We start from the raw sequence: 21514 nt of genomic DNA, 5'->3' as shown, positions 1-21514 counted from the left end.
TTTAAGATTGCTTCCGGAGTCATCCAAGCTGCAGGTGGAAACCTTGTTTTGGCCAGGGACGAGGTAGGTTCCATTATCAAGCTTCCTGCTTTCAGAATGATTTGCTTAGATCTGCAAGGAAATGACCATGCTTCACGCTGTGGTAGTGAGTTCCTTAAAGGTACTTATCAGTTCTGGATTGTGGGTGCTATTGCTGTGTAAAGACACTGACTTTTATCGCGTGAGGAGACTCCAGCTTGTTGCACAGATGGTAAAGATTCTCAGAGGACACAGCACAAGAAGCCCTCGTGTCAGAACTGGAACAAGACAATGCTGAACCCAGGGCCTTAGAAGTTGGAATATAAATTATTTCAAAGCCACGTTCAATGCTGTAACATTTGCTAACCCCTATTAGATATGGATACGTTCTCATGGCTTAATTTGGCACATTGAATCCATTCTTCAGATTCTCTTTGGGGACGGGAAAGGAAATACACAACTCCACTATAATTTTTCTCTTGTTTCTTTAGAATGGGACATAATTTTTTATTGTTAACTGGTGGAAACTGATGAATCACAGCCAACTATGGCTCACCCCCACAGGAGGAAAGTATCAGACTGTAGATGAGAACATATTCCTTGAAATGAACCAGAATATCTGAGTTTTGAAATTTCTTCCCACTTTAAAAAAAAAACCCAACCCAAACCATGCTGATAAGAAAATATTCATGTTGTGATCAAGACCAAGAGAGTGGAAGCAGCAGCAAGCTAAGGCTTCTCTGAGGAAAGTGTCAGAATGTTGTGTGACGAATCCACTTACTGGCAACTCCACTGAGTACAGAGGAAGGCAGCCAGGATCAGGCAGAGAAGCCTACTAACATTGGCCTTTACTTCTTCCAAGGAAAGGGCCAGCAGCTGGCTGTGAGCCAGAGATTCCACACTCCTGAACCAGGTCTGCGTAGGCACCACCTCGGGCACATCCTATGGTTTTGTTCCCACTTCTACTGTTGAATCCAGAAACTATGCTTGGAAATAGGTTCTCCTCTTTTGGCCCCAGACTGTTGCATGCTGAAAACCACTGTAGAGCATTTTAAATGGCTTGGGTCGGAAGCAATTATCCCTCTCCCTTTCTTTGATCAGCATCTCACATTGTTTGGTGGTCAGTCACTCGGAAGGCACTGGAATCCATTGAATTTGATGGCTCTGTCTGGGCTTGGGGTTATTGAATTGCTTGGTATTATGGGTGCGAAATTATTTAAATGGGATTGTTGTAGTCATGATTACAATTTACACTTTGCTTCAACAGAACTGCTTTGCAGACTTTTATTTTTCATCCCTTGGGTACCTGTTGGAAGAGTGGTCACATATGGCCTTTTAGCTGTTCTTGAGCTTTTCCCAAGAACAGAACCCTAAATTATCCTATCTCCACCTAAAAAAATGGGATTTAACAAAGACAAAAACAGTTCCTGTGCACTGTGTGCAGAGCCAAATTCCTTTTGAAGGTTCCCTGGAACCCAGATAAGAATAAGAAAACACAACACCTCTTCCCCTCTCTGCACGATCTGCTGACAGATTTGTGGATCATGACTCTCACCTAGAGATATCAGAAGTAGAGTCTTGGTTCTTATTTGTGTTTTTGTTCATTCATTATGATTTATTTATAATTAAGCTCAAAGAAAGCAAAGAACAGCAAAAGCTTCATTTTCAGTTGAATATAACATTGTTTTCGAATTTTAGTGGGATGTTAGGACGTCAGATTTTTGTTGTTGTTGTTGTTTTTGGTTTTTTTGAGACAGGGTTTCTGTGTGTAGTTTTGGTACCTGTCCTGGATCTCGCTCTGTAGACCAGGCTGGCCTCAAACTGACAGAGATCTACCTGGCTCTGCCTCCAGAGTGCTGGGATTAAAGGTGCGCACCACCTCCGCCTGGCTTAGCATGTCAGATCTTTATACTAGTGAAATGCAAAAGAATTCAATTAATTCTAGAACAAACTAAGCAGAAACAGCCATGCATTTATTCAGGGCAGAGTTGGTGCACGCTTATGCCAGTTTTCAGCCCCAAGGTCTTTATCAATAAGGAAGCATCACCGCCTCCCCCACCCCCACCCCCAGAGGCATTGCTAAGGAGGAAGTATGAGAACTGGACAGGGAAGAGAGAGATTTACCCAGCACAGTGGTTTTCAACTTCAGCTTCTTGAGGGTTCTATGTGGTACCTCATGTGCAAATAGATAAAGAATAGTCACAGAATTGAACCAAAGGGTCGGTAACTCTGGTAGGCTCCATAACTAACAAAGTAACTTAGTGTTAGCCATTGACTGAGGACTTCTGACCCCTCATCTGGATCTCTTAGCTCACCAGATATTCCTAGTTAGAGGAATTTTCAAATGGAATACATCTTGAGCCCTGCTATGATGAAGTTGAAGAGTCTGGTTTTGTAGAGAGGGGCTATTCCAGACCAGAGAAGCCTCAGGGTAGAGCTAATTCTGTATATGCTTGCAATTAGAGATAGACCTTCTATGGAGAAAGCTGGAAGGAGATAGATAGTTTAGTGAGAGATTGGCCCTGCCCAGCAACTGAGCCATTTCTAGCTGATGCACAAGACAATAGGGAATCACTGTGCTCTCTCGAGCTAGAGTGTGATGTGAAAACTGTCAACACAGTGCAAGCTTGGAACCAGAATTTCCAATTAATGATAAAATGTCTCCCGAGATGAGATATGAGGGTCATTTCAGCTCATGAGAGCTTGTTGAATCTTGGGTACCGCCCATGTTCTCATTGTGTATAAACTTTATAGAAGTCAGTTGGGTATGGTTTGGCTCTTTTGTTAAGGCATCTCCACCCAGTCACCCCCCAAAAAAATAATAGCTTCCTTTGCGGGTATCCAAAGGGTTTTGCTCTGTAGCACAAATGTCAAATAAAGTGTCCCATAAAGGTTCATATTTAGAGAGAACCTTGATCCATTAACCTTAAAATGCTGGAGAACTAAAGACCTAGTTTATTAACATTTTCCAACTCCTGTCTGCTCCTGAATAGTCATTATGGTACATTATTCTTTAATGTGACTTTTTTTTCCCAAAAATAGTAAAGGGGGACCCAATGCACTACTTGATTTTGTGTGTTCTTTCTTTGTTGTTGTGTAGCATAATGTCCCCAGGCACATGCTGCTTCTGAGCTTTAATTACACTTTTAACCCAGCCCTTTATGTCTGGGTCCTTAATGTCCAAGCTCCTATATAATTACCCAGTTGGCTGTGTGGGAATGAGACAAATATTTCTTGCATGACTTTATCCTATACATTACTCTAGTGCTGCACTCAGGACACTTCCCCAACTTGGAGCTGTGCTCCCCTCTTAAAGACCCAATGAAGAGAGACTCCCAATCCCTGGCTGAATTCAGATGAGCAGTGACTTGATCCAGCTGAAGTCCCCTGAGCTCTTTGGGGGGCGGGGAGGATTTGAATTTGGCATTGGAGACTTGGTCCAGAGCCTGACAGGGACTTGGGAACATTTCCCTTTCTATCCAGCTGTGTGTGCACATCCCCAGCTATGTCTCTCCTCACAGTTGTGAAGTATGAATTCCTTAGTATTTAAAAGGGGCCAGATTTCTAACTGAGACCTCCTGGAGGAGGAAGTCACCGTATTTTACTAAACTAGAAAAACATTGCTGATGCTGGTTGCTAAGAGACATCAGCATTTGAAGGGGGGGAAACAAGGGTGAAAGGGAAGGGCTATGGCCAGTTAGGGTCCTCCACTTAATTCTGGGTTGTCTTAGTTCACTAAAACAAGATGGCAGGAGCCTGAGTCCCCTAAAGTTAAGCTCCTCCATCTCTCCCTGGAAGCCAAACTTCTGTCCCTTCCTCAGAACTAGAATAATTTTCATCACATTCCATAATCCAAGAAATAATTTCTATCTCATCCCTTTTGTGTATGATATAGAGAAATCATTGTGATTTTTGTGGTTGATTCCATGACATGCATTAAATATTCACATCTTATCAAAGAGAAGGAGGAAACATGATCTTGAAATCTAAGTATCTAGCAATGATCATCAGTATTTTATGCTCACTATTGTAGATCCTTTTCATATGTGGCTGAAAAACCCACATATGCATTTATGTATAGACATTTATATATTATTTGCTATGAACAGGTTATTTGAAAATCTGATTTGATTTTCTTTCTGTTCAATTCTGTGTTATATTTTCCTTTTAATAAGTGTAAATATGTGCCATTCTCTTGGAGGGTTTGTTAGTATTCCATTATATAATAGTAAATATTCAATAGTTTGCTAAAATAAGTTCTGATCAGTTAACATCAGTGGCATCCCTTTATCACCACTGCCACCTGAGTACCTGTCCAACTTTCTTTCCAGGAGACTGTCAGAGCCCCCCATAGCTTCAGTATTGATTAACTGTCCCCTATTGCCCTTGAACATTTGTGCCAATTCACAGTCCTGCCAGCAGTGGATAAAGCACCACAGAACTAAAGATGGAAATGGATTTTCCCCTTTCTTGGCATTTTTTTTTCTAAATTTAACTGTTCCTAGAAATTTACCTCTAATATCTCAAAGACAAATGTCACTTACATAAAGTGGTGTAGGTTCAATATTGAACCATGTCCACGTTCTAAAATAAGTTATTAAATTGAAGATGTATGACACTTGGAATAAAATCAGCCATCACTTAGATTCCACTGTTTCTAAGATTAATAAGGCTAAAGTTACTTTGTTTTTCTGATAAGTTCAGTAGAAAGTCAGGTCAAGGGACTGGTGTAGACACAGGGTACCAGGATTTCATCTAGACAAATTCATCCATGCTTACTTTTCTCTTTTCTCTTAACTAGTTCGAGAAAGGACTGAGGGATGGGTTCATAGCTGATTGAGAAGTTTCCTTTCTCAGAGTAGCGAAGGGAACACTGTCACCTCTGCAGAGAGATGATTAGAAGGGTTGGCACTGACTTTCCAGCATGCACATGGAATTAATTATATCCAGCCTCTGAAAACATTGCGTTTGAAAGTGGGGTGCCTCACAATTGTAGAGGTTAATGAAACAATAGAAGATACAATCACAATTGAGAAATGCATCAGCAGGATGGAGATGTAGACCCAAATCTAGTTTGGATAAGTATAACAAATAATCAGTTAAAATATAGTTTATACCTAGTATTAAATTGTGTGTGTGTGTGTGTGTGTGTGTGTATGTGTGTGTGTGTGTGTGTGTGTGTGTGTGTGTGTGTGTGTATGAGTGGCAAAGGATCGGCAAGGAAACTGGTAAACAGGATGAAAGTTTAGTGAGTTGTGAATATTTAGCATTATGAACATTTGCACAACCAATGCTTCTTAAAAAATAATTAAAGGGCCTTACTAGTGTATTAACTGTCTTTAAGCAGTGTTTAGTACCTGTGAGGACATGTGTAAAGACTTAAGTTCAGATCATATTCTGGAAACTATTCTATGAGCTCCTCTGGCCTAATAGTGACCTCGTGTGTGTGGGAGTGCAGAGGGGATTGGGGGAAGAGGCATGGCTGGTGCAGAGGGTTGCCAATGATGAGGCTAGAGCAGAGATACATCAAATAACTGTGTTCACATATCTGAAGAGCCAAGTTCTCCCCCTAGACTGGAAAAAGGCAGAAGTGGGACAACTGCCTGAAAATGAAGCTACAAAACTCTCAAGTAAGCACAAGGGCAGGAGATACCATGTTTAAGTCATTTAATCACTGTCGCTTAAGATGTGCTGAGTTTCCCATCTCTAGTGGCCATGTGTAAGGACTAGGTCACTGTCCAGAGGCCACTACAAATAGAAATCCCATGTAGGGAAAAGTTTGTACTATGCTCTTTTCCCCAATGCAGATGTAGTGGGTGGCATTTACATGAACATGACACTCCCATCAGTGAACTAGACTTCATCAGATCCTAAACGTCTTTTTCAGAGAAGTACTATATGGACTGATAATGTGAACACTAATAGTCTACCAGTAACTACTACCCATCCTGGGTATGGCATGAAGGAAAAGGGGCTGACGGCATCCTGGCTCACCAGCTAGTCATGCTTGCCTGATTCTGTCCTTCACAAGTGAACCTCTCAGACCCTGATTGGCCCCCAGTGATCAGAGATGTCCATCCCCAGACCTTACTTCTCTTGTAGGACCCCGAATGTCTAACCCACATGCCCATCCCCACCTTACTTCTGCTCTGCTCTTTCAAAAACCAGTCCCCACTAATGTCTTTAACATAGACAATTCTTCTCATCACAAATAAGAAAGTCTCCTCCAAATGACCCCAAAGTGGAAAATGAACATGAAAAGGAGTCTTCTAGCCAATAAAATAGTAACAGCCTCTAAGTGAATCAGAAGATTCTCAGCTTAAATTATAATTAGGGAAATATACCTGCGGGACGCTTTCTCACCTACAAGATATTTGAAGATTAAAGGGTTTGAAGAAAGTTCATGTAAGCACAGTTCAAGGAAAGAGGTACAGACTGGATGTTGAATTTGGTGCTATCTTTCCAAAGTTAAAATGTTTATATTCTATTCCAGGGATATCACTCGAATCTCTCTTTTCGTAGTGTATTATGGAAACAGCTGTGGTATGTTGAAGCATCCATCCTTGTTGAGAACAAACTCATGTCAGTAGGCAAGCTGTTCCCTTGCCAAAGTATTCTTTGAAGCATTACTGGCAAAAGAAAAGCTGAAAACCATCCAAATGTCCACAAGCGATTCATTCTGTCAGTATTTACTCTATGTCTACTACATAGCAGCCAATACTCTAGGCTTTGGGGGTTATCTCCTTGGAAAAAAAATGAAAATGTCTGGCCTCCCAGAGTCCCCATCCTAATGGGGACCATCAAGACATAGGGGACATTTGTTTTAATCAAGTGTTTGATGTATTTAAATGTGTATGGGATATACATGTGAGTACACATGCTTATGCCGATGTGCAAGCATGCAGAGGCCAGAAAATGTCAGGTATCCTGCTCTATTGTTCTGTACCGTATACTCTCGAGACCTTTCATCTCCTTTTTGTAAGGAGCTTCTGACCCTGCTTAGTTTTGTTATTAGCATATGCGACTTGTGTAATATAAAAACTTATGGGTGTTAACAAAGAAGACAGTTATAAAACTAAATCAATAATGCAGTTAGAGAGCTAAGGCTACTATTTGAAAGGTAAAGGAAAATTCTTTAGCCTGTCTGTAGCTATCCAAATTAAAGTGACTGGATGTTTAATACTGCCTGGACTGTGGGAATGGAATCGGAATTCATACTATAGTACTCAGGACACGCAGCTGTGTCTTGAAGTGGGCCTGTGGTATTAGAGGCTTTAGGCAGGGTGGGCTTGTCCTCACTTGCAGAGCAGTAGGAAGGCAGGTAGAAGCTATGCAGGGCCAACAGAGAAGAGTCTTTGGCTCAGTTCTGATTCGGTCAGGGATGGCTTTTCCTTCATCATCTAGAAGCCTCAGCCTCTCCTCTGTACCCTGGTGAACTTACTTTAGAGTTTCTTACTTAAAAGTAAGAAAAGCCTGTCACTAACACTTCATGAACCTATATTCTGGAAAGTCCTCAGTGACAGGGAAAAGATTTGAGAACCTAAAATTCTCTAGATTCTTCAGGAAGCTCTCTCCCATTCCCCAGTCAGCTTTCCCTACGTCTGCGAGCATATATCTATCATGTGTGCACTTGAATATCTTTTTTTGTGTAGGTTCAAGCTTTGTGCTTGTGCTATTCCAATTGCAGGGGTATAGGAAGGATTGGGAGGTTCTGTTCTAAAAGATAACTAAGAGAAGGTTTTTTAATGTACCTATTTGATGAATGTAATCTAATACGTTGATAAAAAAAAAAAATGAACGTGATGGGAGTATAACGTCATTTCATCCCTTCCGGAAGTTGGATTTCTGTCAGATTCACAGGCTGGACCTTGCCTCTGGTTCAGGGTGGTAAGCAATAAAGGAGGAGGTGTGATTGCTATGGATGAGATTCCATGTGTGTGCACTTGAGGGATGTTAGCCAAGAGGAGCCTGTGAGACCTGCATGATAGGCTGTCTTAGTTGATCATCTGTAAGGGGCCAGTGAAGCCCCATCCTGAGGGGAGTATCTGACTCAGACTCTCCCTCCACCGAGGACTAAATTGGTCCTGGTAAAGGTGGCTTCAGAGTGTGCCATATAAAGCCAACAAGGATATTGTGGTTCAACAGAAAGAAGGGATGCATAGGTAGCTAGCCACCAGGAGAAGAGAAAGGCCCCAGGGAAGGTTTCAGAGATTTGGTGTTCGGGACACTGGCTGTGAATTCTCTCTTCCCATTTGTTTTCTGACCAATTGGACAATGAATGAGTATGTTTACATTTCTTCCACTTGTCTTACCCAAGTTGGAGACCAGCTGGGGAGAGTGATTTGTTCCCTGTCCAAGGCGCTGGCCATCTCTTGCTGTGATTCTCTCTTTCTTGGCTTCCAGGTTCCCTTGGCCCCCGCCAGACTTTCCCTCCTGTCTCGTCAGGCTCTCTGCCTGGCTCAGGCTGTGCTCAGCGTGGCCAGCAGCCCCACTACGTGTGTGCACGGCCCTGCTCCCGGGTCCTTCTCTCCCTGTGTCGTCCTTCCTTCTTTTGGAAGGGTTGATGTGCAGAGGAGGGCTTAGGTTTTCACCTTTCTGCTGGCCACCGTCACAGAGCAGCCCAGAGGGTGTTTGCTCCCTGTTCTGCACAAGCATCAGAGCCTCTGCGGAAGAACATTCCTCTGCCACGGAGCAGTTCTTCTGGAATGTTCATCTTCCCTGGGCTGCCATGAACGTCCAGTCTCTACTGTCAGCAGCCGGGACCGTCTGCTGTCACTCAAGTGTCAGTCACTTTGAGGACCCCTTTCTGTGTGTCTTGAGTCCAAAGATGTACTTTAGATGCTTTCTCTGGGGTGTGTGCTATAATTTACTGTAGTGCATTTTAAAGTAAACACGTCACTATTGGAGGGTCCTTTACTCCCTGTGACTCTTCTGCCTTCTGTGAAGTCTCTGTGGGTGCCTGTTCCTTTCTCTGCATCTACTATTCAACTATCTCGGTCCCTTCCTAAGCTGCTTCAGGTTTCTCAGCCTCAAGGGCTCATACCATCAGGCCGGCTGGCCTGGCCACTTCAGTTGTGCCGGGCCCTAAGGACTTCCTTTTACTCTCCTCGCAGATAGAGATGATTTGGTGGGGCAGATCTCAGCCATGGAGGACAAATATTGGTTGAGTTATGCACCCAATGAAGATCTCAACCTTCCTAGCGTGTACAAATTTCATCTAAGTGATAAAATTCGAAAATACCGTTTTCTTCCCGCCTCCTTTCTTTCATTCACTACTTTTCTTCTCCCTCCCTCCCCGACTCTCTTCACTTTCCTTCCCCTAGTACCTCCTGTACCCTCTTCCTCCCTCCTTCCCCCTTCCGTCTTCCCCCTTCCATATCTCACTTCTCTTCCATTCTCCCCCTCTCCTGTCCTTCTTTCTTTCCAATTATTTTCTCTTTTTGATCTTCAGTTTTTGGGGTTTTTTTTAAATGAGATTTGATCTCAAAGTCAGCTTTGTCGAGAGGCTCCAAACAGACCACGCACAGAGCCCTTTCCCAGTCCAGTAGAGGAGTCCGGACTTTTTCTGAGACCCTCTATTGACTCTCTGGGTTGAAACAGTTTAGATTCCACATAAAATATGTGTTGTTTACCCAGGCTCTTCATGCTCTGCATACTGTTACAGTCCTTGAGGAGCTTGTCAGTGACAAGTAAGATAAATGAATGAAGAGGACTTTACAAGTGTTTAAAAGCTAAGTATAGCATGTGCTGCCCACTACTTAATTAAACAGACCTGCGCTTAGCCTAGTAGCTTGATGGTGGAAACTTCTAGGGCCTCCCCCTCCCCCACCACTCCACTGCAGGCCCCAGTACTCAGGATGTTAGAAATTCCTTGGTAGTCTGTAGTTGCTAGCTCCTTAGCCAGCTCCAAAGCTCTGGTGTTGGTCGAAGCAGTGAGGGGCGGTATGGATTGTAAAGGGAGGGTGGTGGGTTTATACCAGAGTTAGTGAACAGCCCAGGCTCCTTTGAACCTTGCAGATTGCAGAGGATGACTTGTGAGTTTACAGTAGGGTTAGGCAGCAGCAGACTCTCCTTTGAACCTCAGTCGAGACTTTGTGGATTTCATCCTTCTCACCAGGAACTTTAAACTCCTGTGCGCTGCTTCTCTTTTATGCTCTGGCTGGAGTCTGTCCAGAGTCCCAGCTCATTTCCAGACCAATCTTGTTATTTTTTTTTTCTTTTTACCATGGAGCCAATCTACAAAGATCCAAGTCGTGGTATACAGGGGTCCCACAAGAATGCTACGGCCCCAGTTATTTGGGCTTCTGTGTCTGTGTCTCAATTTCCTCCTCAGGTAAGTCAGGATGATAATCCCCTCAAAGAGTTAGTAATCAGGGACGCACATTGACCCAGCTTTTCATTGTCATGGGCTTCTGTCCCTATTACAGTAGCCCTCCACCGCAGCCTGTGTCACAGGGCTGCTGTGCCATGTGACTGAGATGACATAGCAGAGCACCCTCCATTCCTGACGCAGCGAGGACCAGGCAAGCAGAGTGATAACTATCAACATTGGCAAGTGGCTCACTCTTAAAATGGCCATGTTCTTCCTAACACTGTTAGGGAACTCACGCCCCCTACTATGGACAGAGAGTAGAGTTCTCTCCCTGTCAGTCACCACCCCATCCTCAGTAAGCTGTGCTGGCCGGAGCAGGACTGAGAAGATGCTGACTCTAATCCTTATCCACGACCCTCCAGAGAATTCATTCCCCAGCTTCCTAAGATGGCAATGGAAAACTGCTTGAGAGAATAGTCTTCCTCTTCTGATGTTAGCAGGAAAGACAGGAAAAAGAAAGAGAGAGAAACTGCAAAGTTGCAAGTTCTGCCTTCTGAAGGAACCAGGACAGGAGTCAGCATCTGCCTGTGGTGCTGAAGACCCATGCTCGCCCATTCTGAGGGGCAGGAGCTGAGCCTCGTGGAACTAATTCACTCTGCGACTCACAGGGAATATCTGATAGAAACAAACTGAATGCTGGGCAGGTGCTGCTTCTCCAGAGAATATGACAGCTGTCATTCAAGACAGTGAGAAGCCTGCAGTATCTGTAGAAGGGAGATAAGTGGTTTTGGGAATATTAACCCCATACGAAAGGAAGGTATGCACCTGGGGATGATCCAGTGAGGACTTTATCTGGGATTTCTGAAAAAAAAATTATGACAAGAATTTGTTGCATTTCAAGGGAAGTAATAACAAAAAATGTGATAGCAGAATGGGGAAGTGAGAGTAGGAGGGAGCAAAGGTCAGTCCATATTTGTAAACAGATGTCAAGACCCTGGCCCATTTCCCCAGAGATGTCACAGTTTGACATCCATGAGCATATGGCTGTGATTCCATCCTAAATCCCTCCCTTTATGCCCCAAACTGATAAGTCCTTCTGAGATAGGAAGGTGAGTGGTTAGTTCAAATGGTTTTTCTGCTTCTTCCATGTATAATGAAGGAATGAGGAAAGGAGCATCCACATAGCATAGCTTGGGCTGCATTTTTTGTTCAAGGTCATGAGTAGGCCAGTTGGCTGTGGCATCTGTCCATCCCTGTCACCTTCTACTCATAGCCAAGCCAACTTTCAACTCATAGCTGCGAAGGAGCCTAGCTTGATGCCCCTGCCTTTAGCTGTGGGGGACTCTTTCCTGCCTCTGGTTATCCATTGAAACCATCCCTCACTCCCATCTCGCTTACCACACTGGGCTATAGTCTCCCCTAATTCCCCATGTCTTATTTACCTTTGCTTTGGCTTCTGCAGCTGGCCTGGGACCTTCAAGTAACTCTTCAAGTTACTACTGTCAGACCCTGGGACCACAAACCTGGATGTTTTTTCCCCTCTTCCTCCATTCACTAAATGAACAATTATGGACTTAGGAGCTCTCTTTCATTGCCAAGTGAACTTAGAATAGTTATCGCAACTTTGTGTGTGTGTGTGTGTGTGTGTGTGTGTGTGTGTGTTAGAGGTAACTATGCCTGTTCTTGTGTGTTTGTGTGATTTTGGAGACCCGAGGTCAACTTGAATACTGTTCCTCAGGAAACATCTACCCTGGATTTTAAGACAAGGTCTCTTCCTGGGATCTGAGATCACCAATTAAGCCAGACTGATGAGTGAGCCAGCGATCCCTACAGAGCTTCTTGTCTCTGTGTCCCTGGGGCTAGGATTACAAATGTGGACCAGCACACCTGGAAGTTTACATGTATGCTGGGGATCAAACTCCGGTCCTCATGCCTCCGTGGCAGGTACTTTACCAACTAAGCTATCTCCCCAGACCCCCAAAGCAAGGTTTGGATCGGTACATGCTAGCCATGCAGTTAAGCTGCCACATAATTATTCCAGTCATTGGTCAAACTTAATGACTTTTTGAGCAGTTGTCCATAGTAGACACTTGACCGCACTGATTCCTACCCTTACACAGAGCCTCTCTCTATTGATTCCTATAGCTTCTCCATCTCCTGCTTATTTTATTGTCCACTATGACGTCATCATTGAAACCCAGATCCTACTCAATGAAGACTCACTGTCATCTAAGCTCCACGAACATTCTGAAGAGCCCCCACCCATCCTCCTTATTCTCTGGTTGTCATCTGCTTTCCCATCTTTGACTTGTAGACAGGAATTGTCCACTGTGCTTGGATCAGGTGGAGAGAGACATGCAGAAAATTTTGGGTGTTTTAGAGTTCCCCTGCTGGGAAACAGGGGGAAAAAGAAAGCTTGCGAGAAAAAAGCTATAATTCCCATGGTGCAGCATTGTCATTTCTTATGGTAACAAATCTTATTGTATGCATCTTTCCCTCTTTTTTAAAACCACACTTATGTAGGTTTTAATGCTAATATCATCCAGATGACTGATCAAAGCTTCATTCCTTATTGCCACCTGGCTAAGCTATGTGTAAAGTTTTAATATTACACTTTTATAGCTACACATTGTCATTAAGCTGTGGCATCTACTAGTCACTCAAGGGTTTTCATCTTGTTTGGAAAGCTGCGTGGATAAAGTCTTCAGAAACGTCTGAGGGGCTACAGTATCTGGCACCTTTGCACACACAGTGTTCATCAAGGATCTTAGTTAATGGATAAAGTCTGTTTTCCAGGTTGACTTTTGGTACTGGTAAAAGCCTTCCAAAGTCCTCTGGTCTTCCAAAGGCTAGGGAACCATAAGAAAATGCACTTCATAACACCTAGGCACTCCTTATTCATAGTGAGGTAACTGGGCAGGTAGGCACTAGGTCCAGTTTACTGAGAAATAGAATATTCCTTAAAGAAGAACAAATGGACTTGGCTAGTAGATTCAGATTTGTCTCAGCAATCATGATGTCACATATAGCAAAAAGAGTCTAACACAGGTGGCCAGAGATGGGAGCTTCAGGGTGACAAGTTGGAACCCCAGTGAATCACTAAGTGAGTTCCCATGTTCCTAAATGCTATGCAACAGAAAGGTTGTCTATCTCCAACTACCCATGGATTTTTCTGGCTTTTCAGTTAGGTCCGCCCTGAAGACCTGCTCCTTTGTGGTGGGTCTTTCATGTATCCTTTGGCTATAGGGACACAAGCCATCCCACTTGGACCACCTACTGAACCTGTATGGAGTTTGAACAACTGGCATCCTTGTTTGAACCCTTGTTAAAACTTTCTGCAGGTTTTCTTCTGTTGACCACTAAGGAGTATTATTGACCATGTCTTATCCTCCCAGGCTTCTCTTTGTGTGGTAGAAAAATGATATAACTGGGCCAGGATGAGGGTGAGTAGTAGATTGTGGGGGCGTAATACGAAAAGAGGTCCATTTTCAATTTACATGAAAGGAGCCAGATTGCTCAGTTGTTTTATGGGACATAACATGATCACCCAGGCTGTAAGAAATCGGTCACAGTTTAAGAGATATGTTACAAGAAAGATAAATAAAAATAGTCTGAAGTATCAGACCGAACTCAATTTTTCACCTCTGTTTCACACTCTTCTCTCATCCCAGACTAATCAAAAGAAGGCTCTTCCGCTCACGATTGCTCTGTGTACATTTCCCCCAGATCTGGTATTCATATGAACAATGTGGTTTATTTATATTTCAGCACCAAATTGGAAAGATGACATCATTCATTTACAGTCTTCATCCCATGACATGCCTACTCTCCAACACCTCATTTCAGCAGACACATTTAGGGCTGCATATAGCATCTTGTTTAGCCTGAGCATTCTTTTATGGGACACAGTTCAAAGGTATGGAGCTTTAGGATTGTTGCTGGTAAGAGAGTGACTTCATAAAGTCACAGGGGCTCCCCTGAAGGAGAAGGGCATTGCGATGTTTACAATAGCAGTGTTATTATTTGTTCATTCAGCCTCACTCGCTCATTCTTGGGCTTGCCCCTTCCTTCTCCCCCATCGCGGGTCTCATAGCTCCCTCCAGGCCCATAGAATTCTATTTGGAAGAAACTGTTCCAGATTTATTAGTCGATGAGTTCAAAAGTACAGTCCCCCATGGCAATCCTGGGATTTTAGGTGTGAATCCCGGTCTTCGGCATCTCGTGTCCAACAGCAGGAGAACTAAGGAGGATCTTGTCCACAAGGGCCCGACTGCCCTGCTCTTTCTCAGAGGCATCACTTGTCCACTGGGTCCTCTGACACACTAAGTGGACAAATGAAGAATGTAAATGCTATCGGCTGCCAAAGATTGCCTGGGATTTTTTTTAATATAATTTTTAAGTTGGTCTTTTTTATATTTTTATTTTTTTAATCATATACATGCATTTTTATGCTCACTTTGGGACCTTGCAAATATTGTACACATTTTAAAAGATGGAATGAATAAATCATGAGGCATCCTTTGGCAGGTCGAGCTGGGACATGAGGTGTTTCCAAAGCTTAACAGACCCTGAGTAGTTAAGGGATAGCTGTTTCTACCTGTTCAGCTGTTTGCCTTCTCTACTAGCAGCCAGACAAGGAAAGGGGCCTGGAGATTGAAAATTGGAAGACCCAGAAATGTCCACGTCCTTTGTCAAGAAATGGCTCTTGGGACTGAAGCCCATGTCTTCCTTCACTGGCTGCCAAATGACAGTAATAATAATTCCTCCAAGGAAAGTTTGAAGGCACAGTTGTACTTTGAGAGAATACTGTGAGCATGCACTACTTTTGGTCCATAATGCTCTTTACTATTCAATAATTAATATATTACACAGTAAAATGCCGACTGGTTGGAAGCCTTGATGGCTCCCAACTTCTGGCTCTCTGAAAATACTGGTGGTCCACGCCATCTTGGACTGTTATAGCAACCCACGCCATGTCCTCAACTCTTGGTGACCTTTCCTATTGAAGAGAGACACGCAGCCCTGTCTAGCATGGCAGTATCCTTCATCCTTCCAGCCACTCACTGCTGCAGTAAGCACTTGTTATCTGCTTCTCCAGTCCAAGCTTCAAAGCTAGGCACAAGGAAAGCTCCTGGAGAAGGCTGAGAGTAGCTCCAGGGCAGAAATATGCTTAGTACGTATAGTGCCCTGGGCTCACTGCTCAGCACTGCTGAAAAGAAAGAAGAGAAGAGAGAAAGAAGGAAGGAAGAAGGAAGGGAGGGAGGGAGGGAGGGAGGGAAAAGAGACAGACAAACAAGAGTAGGCTGCTGCAGAAACCTGTGAATTAGTGAGAGTCCAGAATCAGGATGAAGGAAAGGCCAAGGAGAGAAAGTGCAGGCAGGGGACACAGCGTACACAAAGGAGAAAGTTCTCCAGCAAACAACGGCAGCAATGATGGTAGTAAAGGTCCTTGACTGACACTTGCCCCTCACAGCAATCCCAGGAAGGATCCCTCCCATTTTAGAGGTAAGGCAGTTGAGGCTTAGTTAATCACCTTAGGACAACACAACCAGCAAGTTAGGTGGAGCAACACTTGAGTCTGGGCGATCCTGTCCTTTAATCTAGACTCTCCGGCTGGCTTTCCAGGCTAGCTAATTTCTTCCGTCCTTTGCAATGGGCTTCAGGCATTGTTTGTGGTGTTGTGGCCTTGCTAAGTTAGTTCCCCCTGCTCCGTTGCTTGCCCCGCACCATAAAGGAATACAGGATTTGACCATGACTCCCAGTCTCCCTTATGACAAACACCACGTGGTTCGAGCAGTGGGCTAGCTTTCCACTGACTTTGCACCAGTCCTCTCAAAGAGCAATGGCAGCTAAATGTCTGAAGACAGCCTTCCCTGAGACATCGCCATCAGTGTCCCTGTGTTTGGCAGCTTGGGAGCAGACTTCCCTTCCTTGTCCTTTGAGAGCATTGCGTGTCATTCTGTGTCTCCACACAGCCCTCTCCCAGCGTTCCTTCCAGGGCTTCCCTCTGACCTTGTCTAGAATGTAGGCTGTGACTGTGGGCACCTTGCCATTGCTAGCTCCCTCTGGATCTCTGATTGTACCTTAGGACGCGTCCACCCCCTACCCCTTAAAAAGAGCACGGACATGTCCAGATGTTGCACACAGCTTCTTTATTAGGTTTCAGTGTGCCTAGAGATGAGAACTTCTGGAGTGAAGCAAAGGGAGCCCTCTCTGTAGGTGCTGTCAGTGTGCCCTGTGTCTGTCTACTGGGCTTGTTGTCTAGCTCATGACGGAATCTTCCCTGGTTTTCCTTCTGCACAGACCCAGAACAGGATGAAGCTGATGGCAGACAACTATGACGAGGACCATCACCATTACCACCACCACCACCATCACCACCACCACCGATCTCCCGGGAGGTCACAGCATTCCAACCACAGGCCCTCTCCGGACCAGGTCAGTTTCATTGCTGCTTACCTCAAGGACCCCTCTTACGCTTTGGATATTTTAAGATAAAATAAATAATCCTCAAGAAATAATAAACAGCATAAAGTGATACGTTCTTTGAACTGAAACTAATAGCTTTGGTATTTATTTCCATCACTCAGGGAATCTAAATGTTTTCCTTTCTCCTTCCTCTTTAAGGTTTTGTCTTCTCCTGTTTATGTTATGCATTTTCTTTCCTCCCCTCCTTTCTTCCTTCACAGATATGCAGCCTAGTGCTGGCTCATATCTAATGGCTAGTTACTTTGGAACGTCTCTTTGCAAGTTTTAAAAGAAAGCACTCTGTTCCCAGAGCTGGGAAACCAGAGAAACCTTGAGTTTGCTGAGCACTCTCCTAGAAAACCCCTCAGTGGTACAAGTTATCGGTGAGGTAAAACACCAAAAGGAGCAGTCCGTTTCGCTGGCCCTTTACTCAGTGAAGTCAAGGTTTCTCTGCTTTGGAGCCTGTATCCTCCCACGACTAAGAAAGCAAGTGAAAAGATGGAATAACAACAACCAAAAAAGAAATGCCTGCAGTTTTCAACTGTGTTCACACTCATCCACTGCATGAACATACTATAATGTCCAGCATTAAAACTCCTGAAGGTGACTCATATGCAAATTAAGAAATTAAATACAAATCATCAGGGCAATGGAGTCAATATTCGTAGTTTTTCTTCCTTCACTGTTCCTTTGTTATGTATGATCATAATATAGTTCGTACAATAAATTCTAGTAGATATGGGGCATTAGGAAAAAGCACAGAACCGTCTGTGTAAGCTGGAACATCTCAGATATTGGCAAGAAACACTGTAATATTCACTGTGTGTAGAGAGGGAGTCGGTGTTTGCTGGGGAGGTGGCACTTACTCCTTAAACTGTTTTCAGATGCCTCTCCTCACTCTCCTCACGTCACTGGCATCCCAGGCAAGTTAGTTAAGGTCTAGTCTTTAGAATGTTTTGTCAGGAATAAAACTCCAGGGGGAGCCAGTTATAAAGAGCCCATACTGTTGAGATCCCGACCTTTGTACCCTGAAGAATTTACCCTTAGAGACCCTAGCACTGCAGAAGGTTTCCTCATAGGACTTGTGGATTTCCAAAGCCATCTGCAGAAAGGCTCTAGTTCATGGACTGCATCCCTCTGAAACATCTCCAGAGTCTGGTGAGCTGGACAATGGAAAGATTAATTATATGTCATTTCCTTCCTTGTCTTTGTTTTGTTTGGTTTTTATGTATTCAGTTTTTGCCACTATCCCTGCATGCTCACACCTGCTCATCCCAGCATATCTGAGATCGCCCCCCTCCCCCCAGCTACTGCCCTTTGGCACACTGCCCTTTGTTCCTTGGCGTTCTCCCATGAAAGGTCAGTGTGAGGCTTCATTGGTGGGAGGCCTGCAGACCTCACGTTGGCTGTCCTTCTGAGCCGTGCATGCCAGAAGGCCACCCTGGCTATCCTTCTCCCCCAGACATGGTTAACAGCCAGAGTTGGAAGGGCACCAAGAAGAATTAGAGTGAGTCATACAAGGACCTGCTGATATAGCCAGTCATGTGTCCTAACATGCCCTGTTGGAAATGATGGCCAGATCAAATCAGTCTGCTTTGTGTATGGTTATTTCTTATAAAAGCTGGCCTCCTGACCTGTAGGCATCGACCGGCAGTGGAGTGACTTGCTGGCTTAGTTGGCCCCTCATGTGTGTCTACATCACCGAAGGTGTCCACAGAGCAGCAGTGATTGTGTCTGGCTGAGACATATCCTTAGGACCCTGGACACATCTTTGTCACTACTGGAATCAGTAAGTGCTCTGAACAACTCTTGGGCACAGCAATGGTAGCTGCATCCTCCTAGGGGAAACATCCCATGCTCCAGGAGGATGTCTACCTGGCTGGATTTGGGCTGCTAGTAGTTTGCTGTGTCAGCTAATCCCTGGAGCAAATGTCATGTGCCAGCCCTATGAAGAGCCTGGAGAGGAGCATGCATGCGGGCCAGATAAAACCCTGTCTTCAAGGTGCTTGTTCTCCATTCCTAGAACAACAGTGCCAGGTCCCTTAGTGGCTACTTAATTTTTTCTTGGTCCTGTCAATCATAATAAGATAGATTTAAAAATTTTAAGCTAATTAGGGCCGTGGTTTCCGAACTTACAGTTGATGGTGAAAGCGCAATGGCCTTACCTAGGAAGGGACTTTTACAATTTTAAGTTGGAACCACAAAGCTGCCACACTGCACCCTTTCAGTGGGCAAAGGAACGTTAAGCAAGGACATCTGGTGTGATATTCAGTTGGCCTCAGAGATGAAATTATTAGACTTCCTGAGTCCCATTCCCTGCTAGACCATGGCCTCCAGATTTAGGAAATGGTGCCCTCCCCTGCACTGTATCAACAGCCTAGATGTCAACTTGGGCATTGCTATGGAGCTCAGTTGCAGAGTGTGGCAGCTGTGAAAGCCAACAAAGTTTCCCCCGACTGATTACAATCCCTATGCATGATTGGTAGGCTGCATCTAGTGGTTCCCTGGGGAAGTGAAGAGGCCTGTGTCAGAGTGTGGCATCCCAAGAGTCTAGACACTGAGTTAGTTTGGGTGCGATTCCGGCTAGTGTCCACTGTGTGGATTAGCTGTGCTGACTTCAAGGAAAGTCATCTCTTCCTAGGAGTCTTCCAGCCCTGGCCTTCTGGTAGTCATCAGGTTCAACCAACCATGTCTTCTAGACAAGTGGCCACAAACTGTTGCCATTGTTTCCTGAGGTTTATGAAGAGATCGGAAGACATGAAAATGAGGAACTATGAAAAATCAGTCACTTGGCTACGTTTCCAGAGAAACTCAGTTTTCCTCGGGAAACACAGCACTCGCCAGGCACTTGCAGACTTACATTCTTTTTCCATTGCTTTCCTGTCCCTTGGCCCTTCACCGTGATTTTTGATTTCTCCTTGAAAGAAACTGAATGTAAGCATTATAAGTCTAAACTCACGTTCCCCCAAGTAACTTCTAGAACATTAGTCCCATGAGGGAAGTCTTGAGACAAAGATTTGGTGGGCCAAGAATTTTAGGAAAGTACTATACATTTTTTAACTCTATCTCCTAGCATCCTGATACCATTAACAGATCAAAGGATCTAAAATGGCATATAATAAAGAAAGCTCTATAATTTTATTTAATCTAGCATTTCCCAGACTTATTTGATCATGGTTTTTTTTTTTTTTTTTCTAGTAACATCTGTGCTTTGAGAAATTGTGTTCTCAGGCTATTGGGTGAGAAAAGATACTACCTAGTTTAAAACATGGCTGATCCCATTTTTTAGCAGTGCTTTCATGGGAAGGAGGTCTTTGGACACTAACCCTTGTGGTTCACATAGTGGGAAGTGAAAGTGCCCCTTCCATTCATTTCCTGGAGAGTGGGTTGTCTCACCAAGGACCTGGATGATCTGAACTACAGGAGTCACTTATGGTGAGGACTCAGGAAATCAAGGCCAGTCACCCCAGGATGACTACACCCATCAGATATGTCCAAGTATGTAGTCCAATATTGTCCAACAATGTAGTAATAATGTAGGAAGCCCCTTTAGTCAAGAAGTAGCTATAAAGTACACAGAAAATATTTCTCATGTTACAAGAAAAGTCAGTGGAACAGCCTGGAGACACATTAGTGATTCAGCTTTTATTGAAGTGACCAAGACTGATTTCATAAAACTCAGTGGAAATGCAATCTCTCCTAAATGTCCTCCACACCTGTAGTCATCCGTATCACCTGTTACATCCTTCCCGTAGTATCCTCTCTGCCTTAAGGCATATCGGTGGTACCAGGTCATATATAACTTTCACTGTTCCAGGAAAAGGCATATTTTAGTAAGGTCTTTCCGTTGTCTCCCAAATTTGTACTAACCCCATCAATGAGAAATCTGCATGACACAGTGACATGCACACTTAGACCAAGGATAGTCAGGCCAGTTCAGCCTGCCCCTTGAATATCTAGGAATCTCCACATTTCTCCACTGGGTATTGGGCTGGGATGATGGATCTTTAAGGGTCCAGACCGCACTGCTTGCTTATTCTAAATGCACCTGTACATGTAAAGGCACTGGATGGTCTGATTCTAGTGTGGAAGTAGGGCCTCGGGGACACAGAACCTGAGCATTTTAAAGCTGGATACGCCACAGTACACAACACCTTTTGAAGACCAGGAGAAAAGGCTTCTGTCTTTTCCTGCCCTCCTTCACTGAATGGAAAACCCAAGAACAGGAAATGGAGGGCTAAGTGCATTTCACTACCTATATGATTTCCAGATCTTGAGATTTTGAATTTTACTAAACAGAAATCCTACTTCTCTAGAAGGGCTATAGAGTCCAGGAATATGGAGACATAATACTTACTAGAATTATAGAAAAAATAGAAGGTGATTGAATTCTATGTTGATGTTCTTTGTTGGATATTGTGAAGCACATTTCCTCTATCTGACTCCCACATGCACGTTCAATAAATGTCCCTTTAATGATCAGTTCCTGTAATATATATAAAAAAGAAGGTCAGATGGAAGTGTCCCTGTTATACAGGTTAAGAACTGGTATTTGGAGAGATTATTCATGATCTAAAGACACATAACTGGGCTGGAGAAATGATTAAGTGGTTAAAAGCACTTGCCGCTCTTCCAGAGGACCCGAATTCAATGCTCAGCATTGACTTGAGTGGCTTAGAGATAACTATAACCTATAATTCCATAACCTATAACTAC

At 44.0% G+C, this 21514-nt stretch overlaps 1 protein-coding gene across 1 annotated transcript in view; it reads left to right on the top strand.

Annotated features, from left to right (window-relative positions):
• Positions 1-16828, top strand: part of Erc2 (ELKS/RAB6-interacting/CAST family member 2) — a 690578-nt gene extending 673750 nt beyond the window's left edge. The window contains exon 17 of the mRNA XM_059273131.1: positions 16634-16828. Within this exon, the coding sequence (XP_059129114.1) occupies positions 16634-16828 (195 nt within the window). The remainder of the gene's footprint in view (positions 1-16633) is intronic.
• Positions 16829-21514: the final 4686 nt, after the last annotated feature.

The sequence above is a fragment of the Peromyscus eremicus genome, chromosome 9, assembly GCF_949786415.1.
Source record: "Peromyscus eremicus chromosome 9, PerEre_H2_v1, whole genome shotgun sequence".
Taxonomy (NCBI): domain Eukaryota; kingdom Metazoa; phylum Chordata; class Mammalia; order Rodentia; family Cricetidae; genus Peromyscus; species Peromyscus eremicus.
The sequence above is the reverse complement of the archived record's forward strand: the minus strand, read 5'-3'. Positions and strand labels throughout refer to the sequence as shown.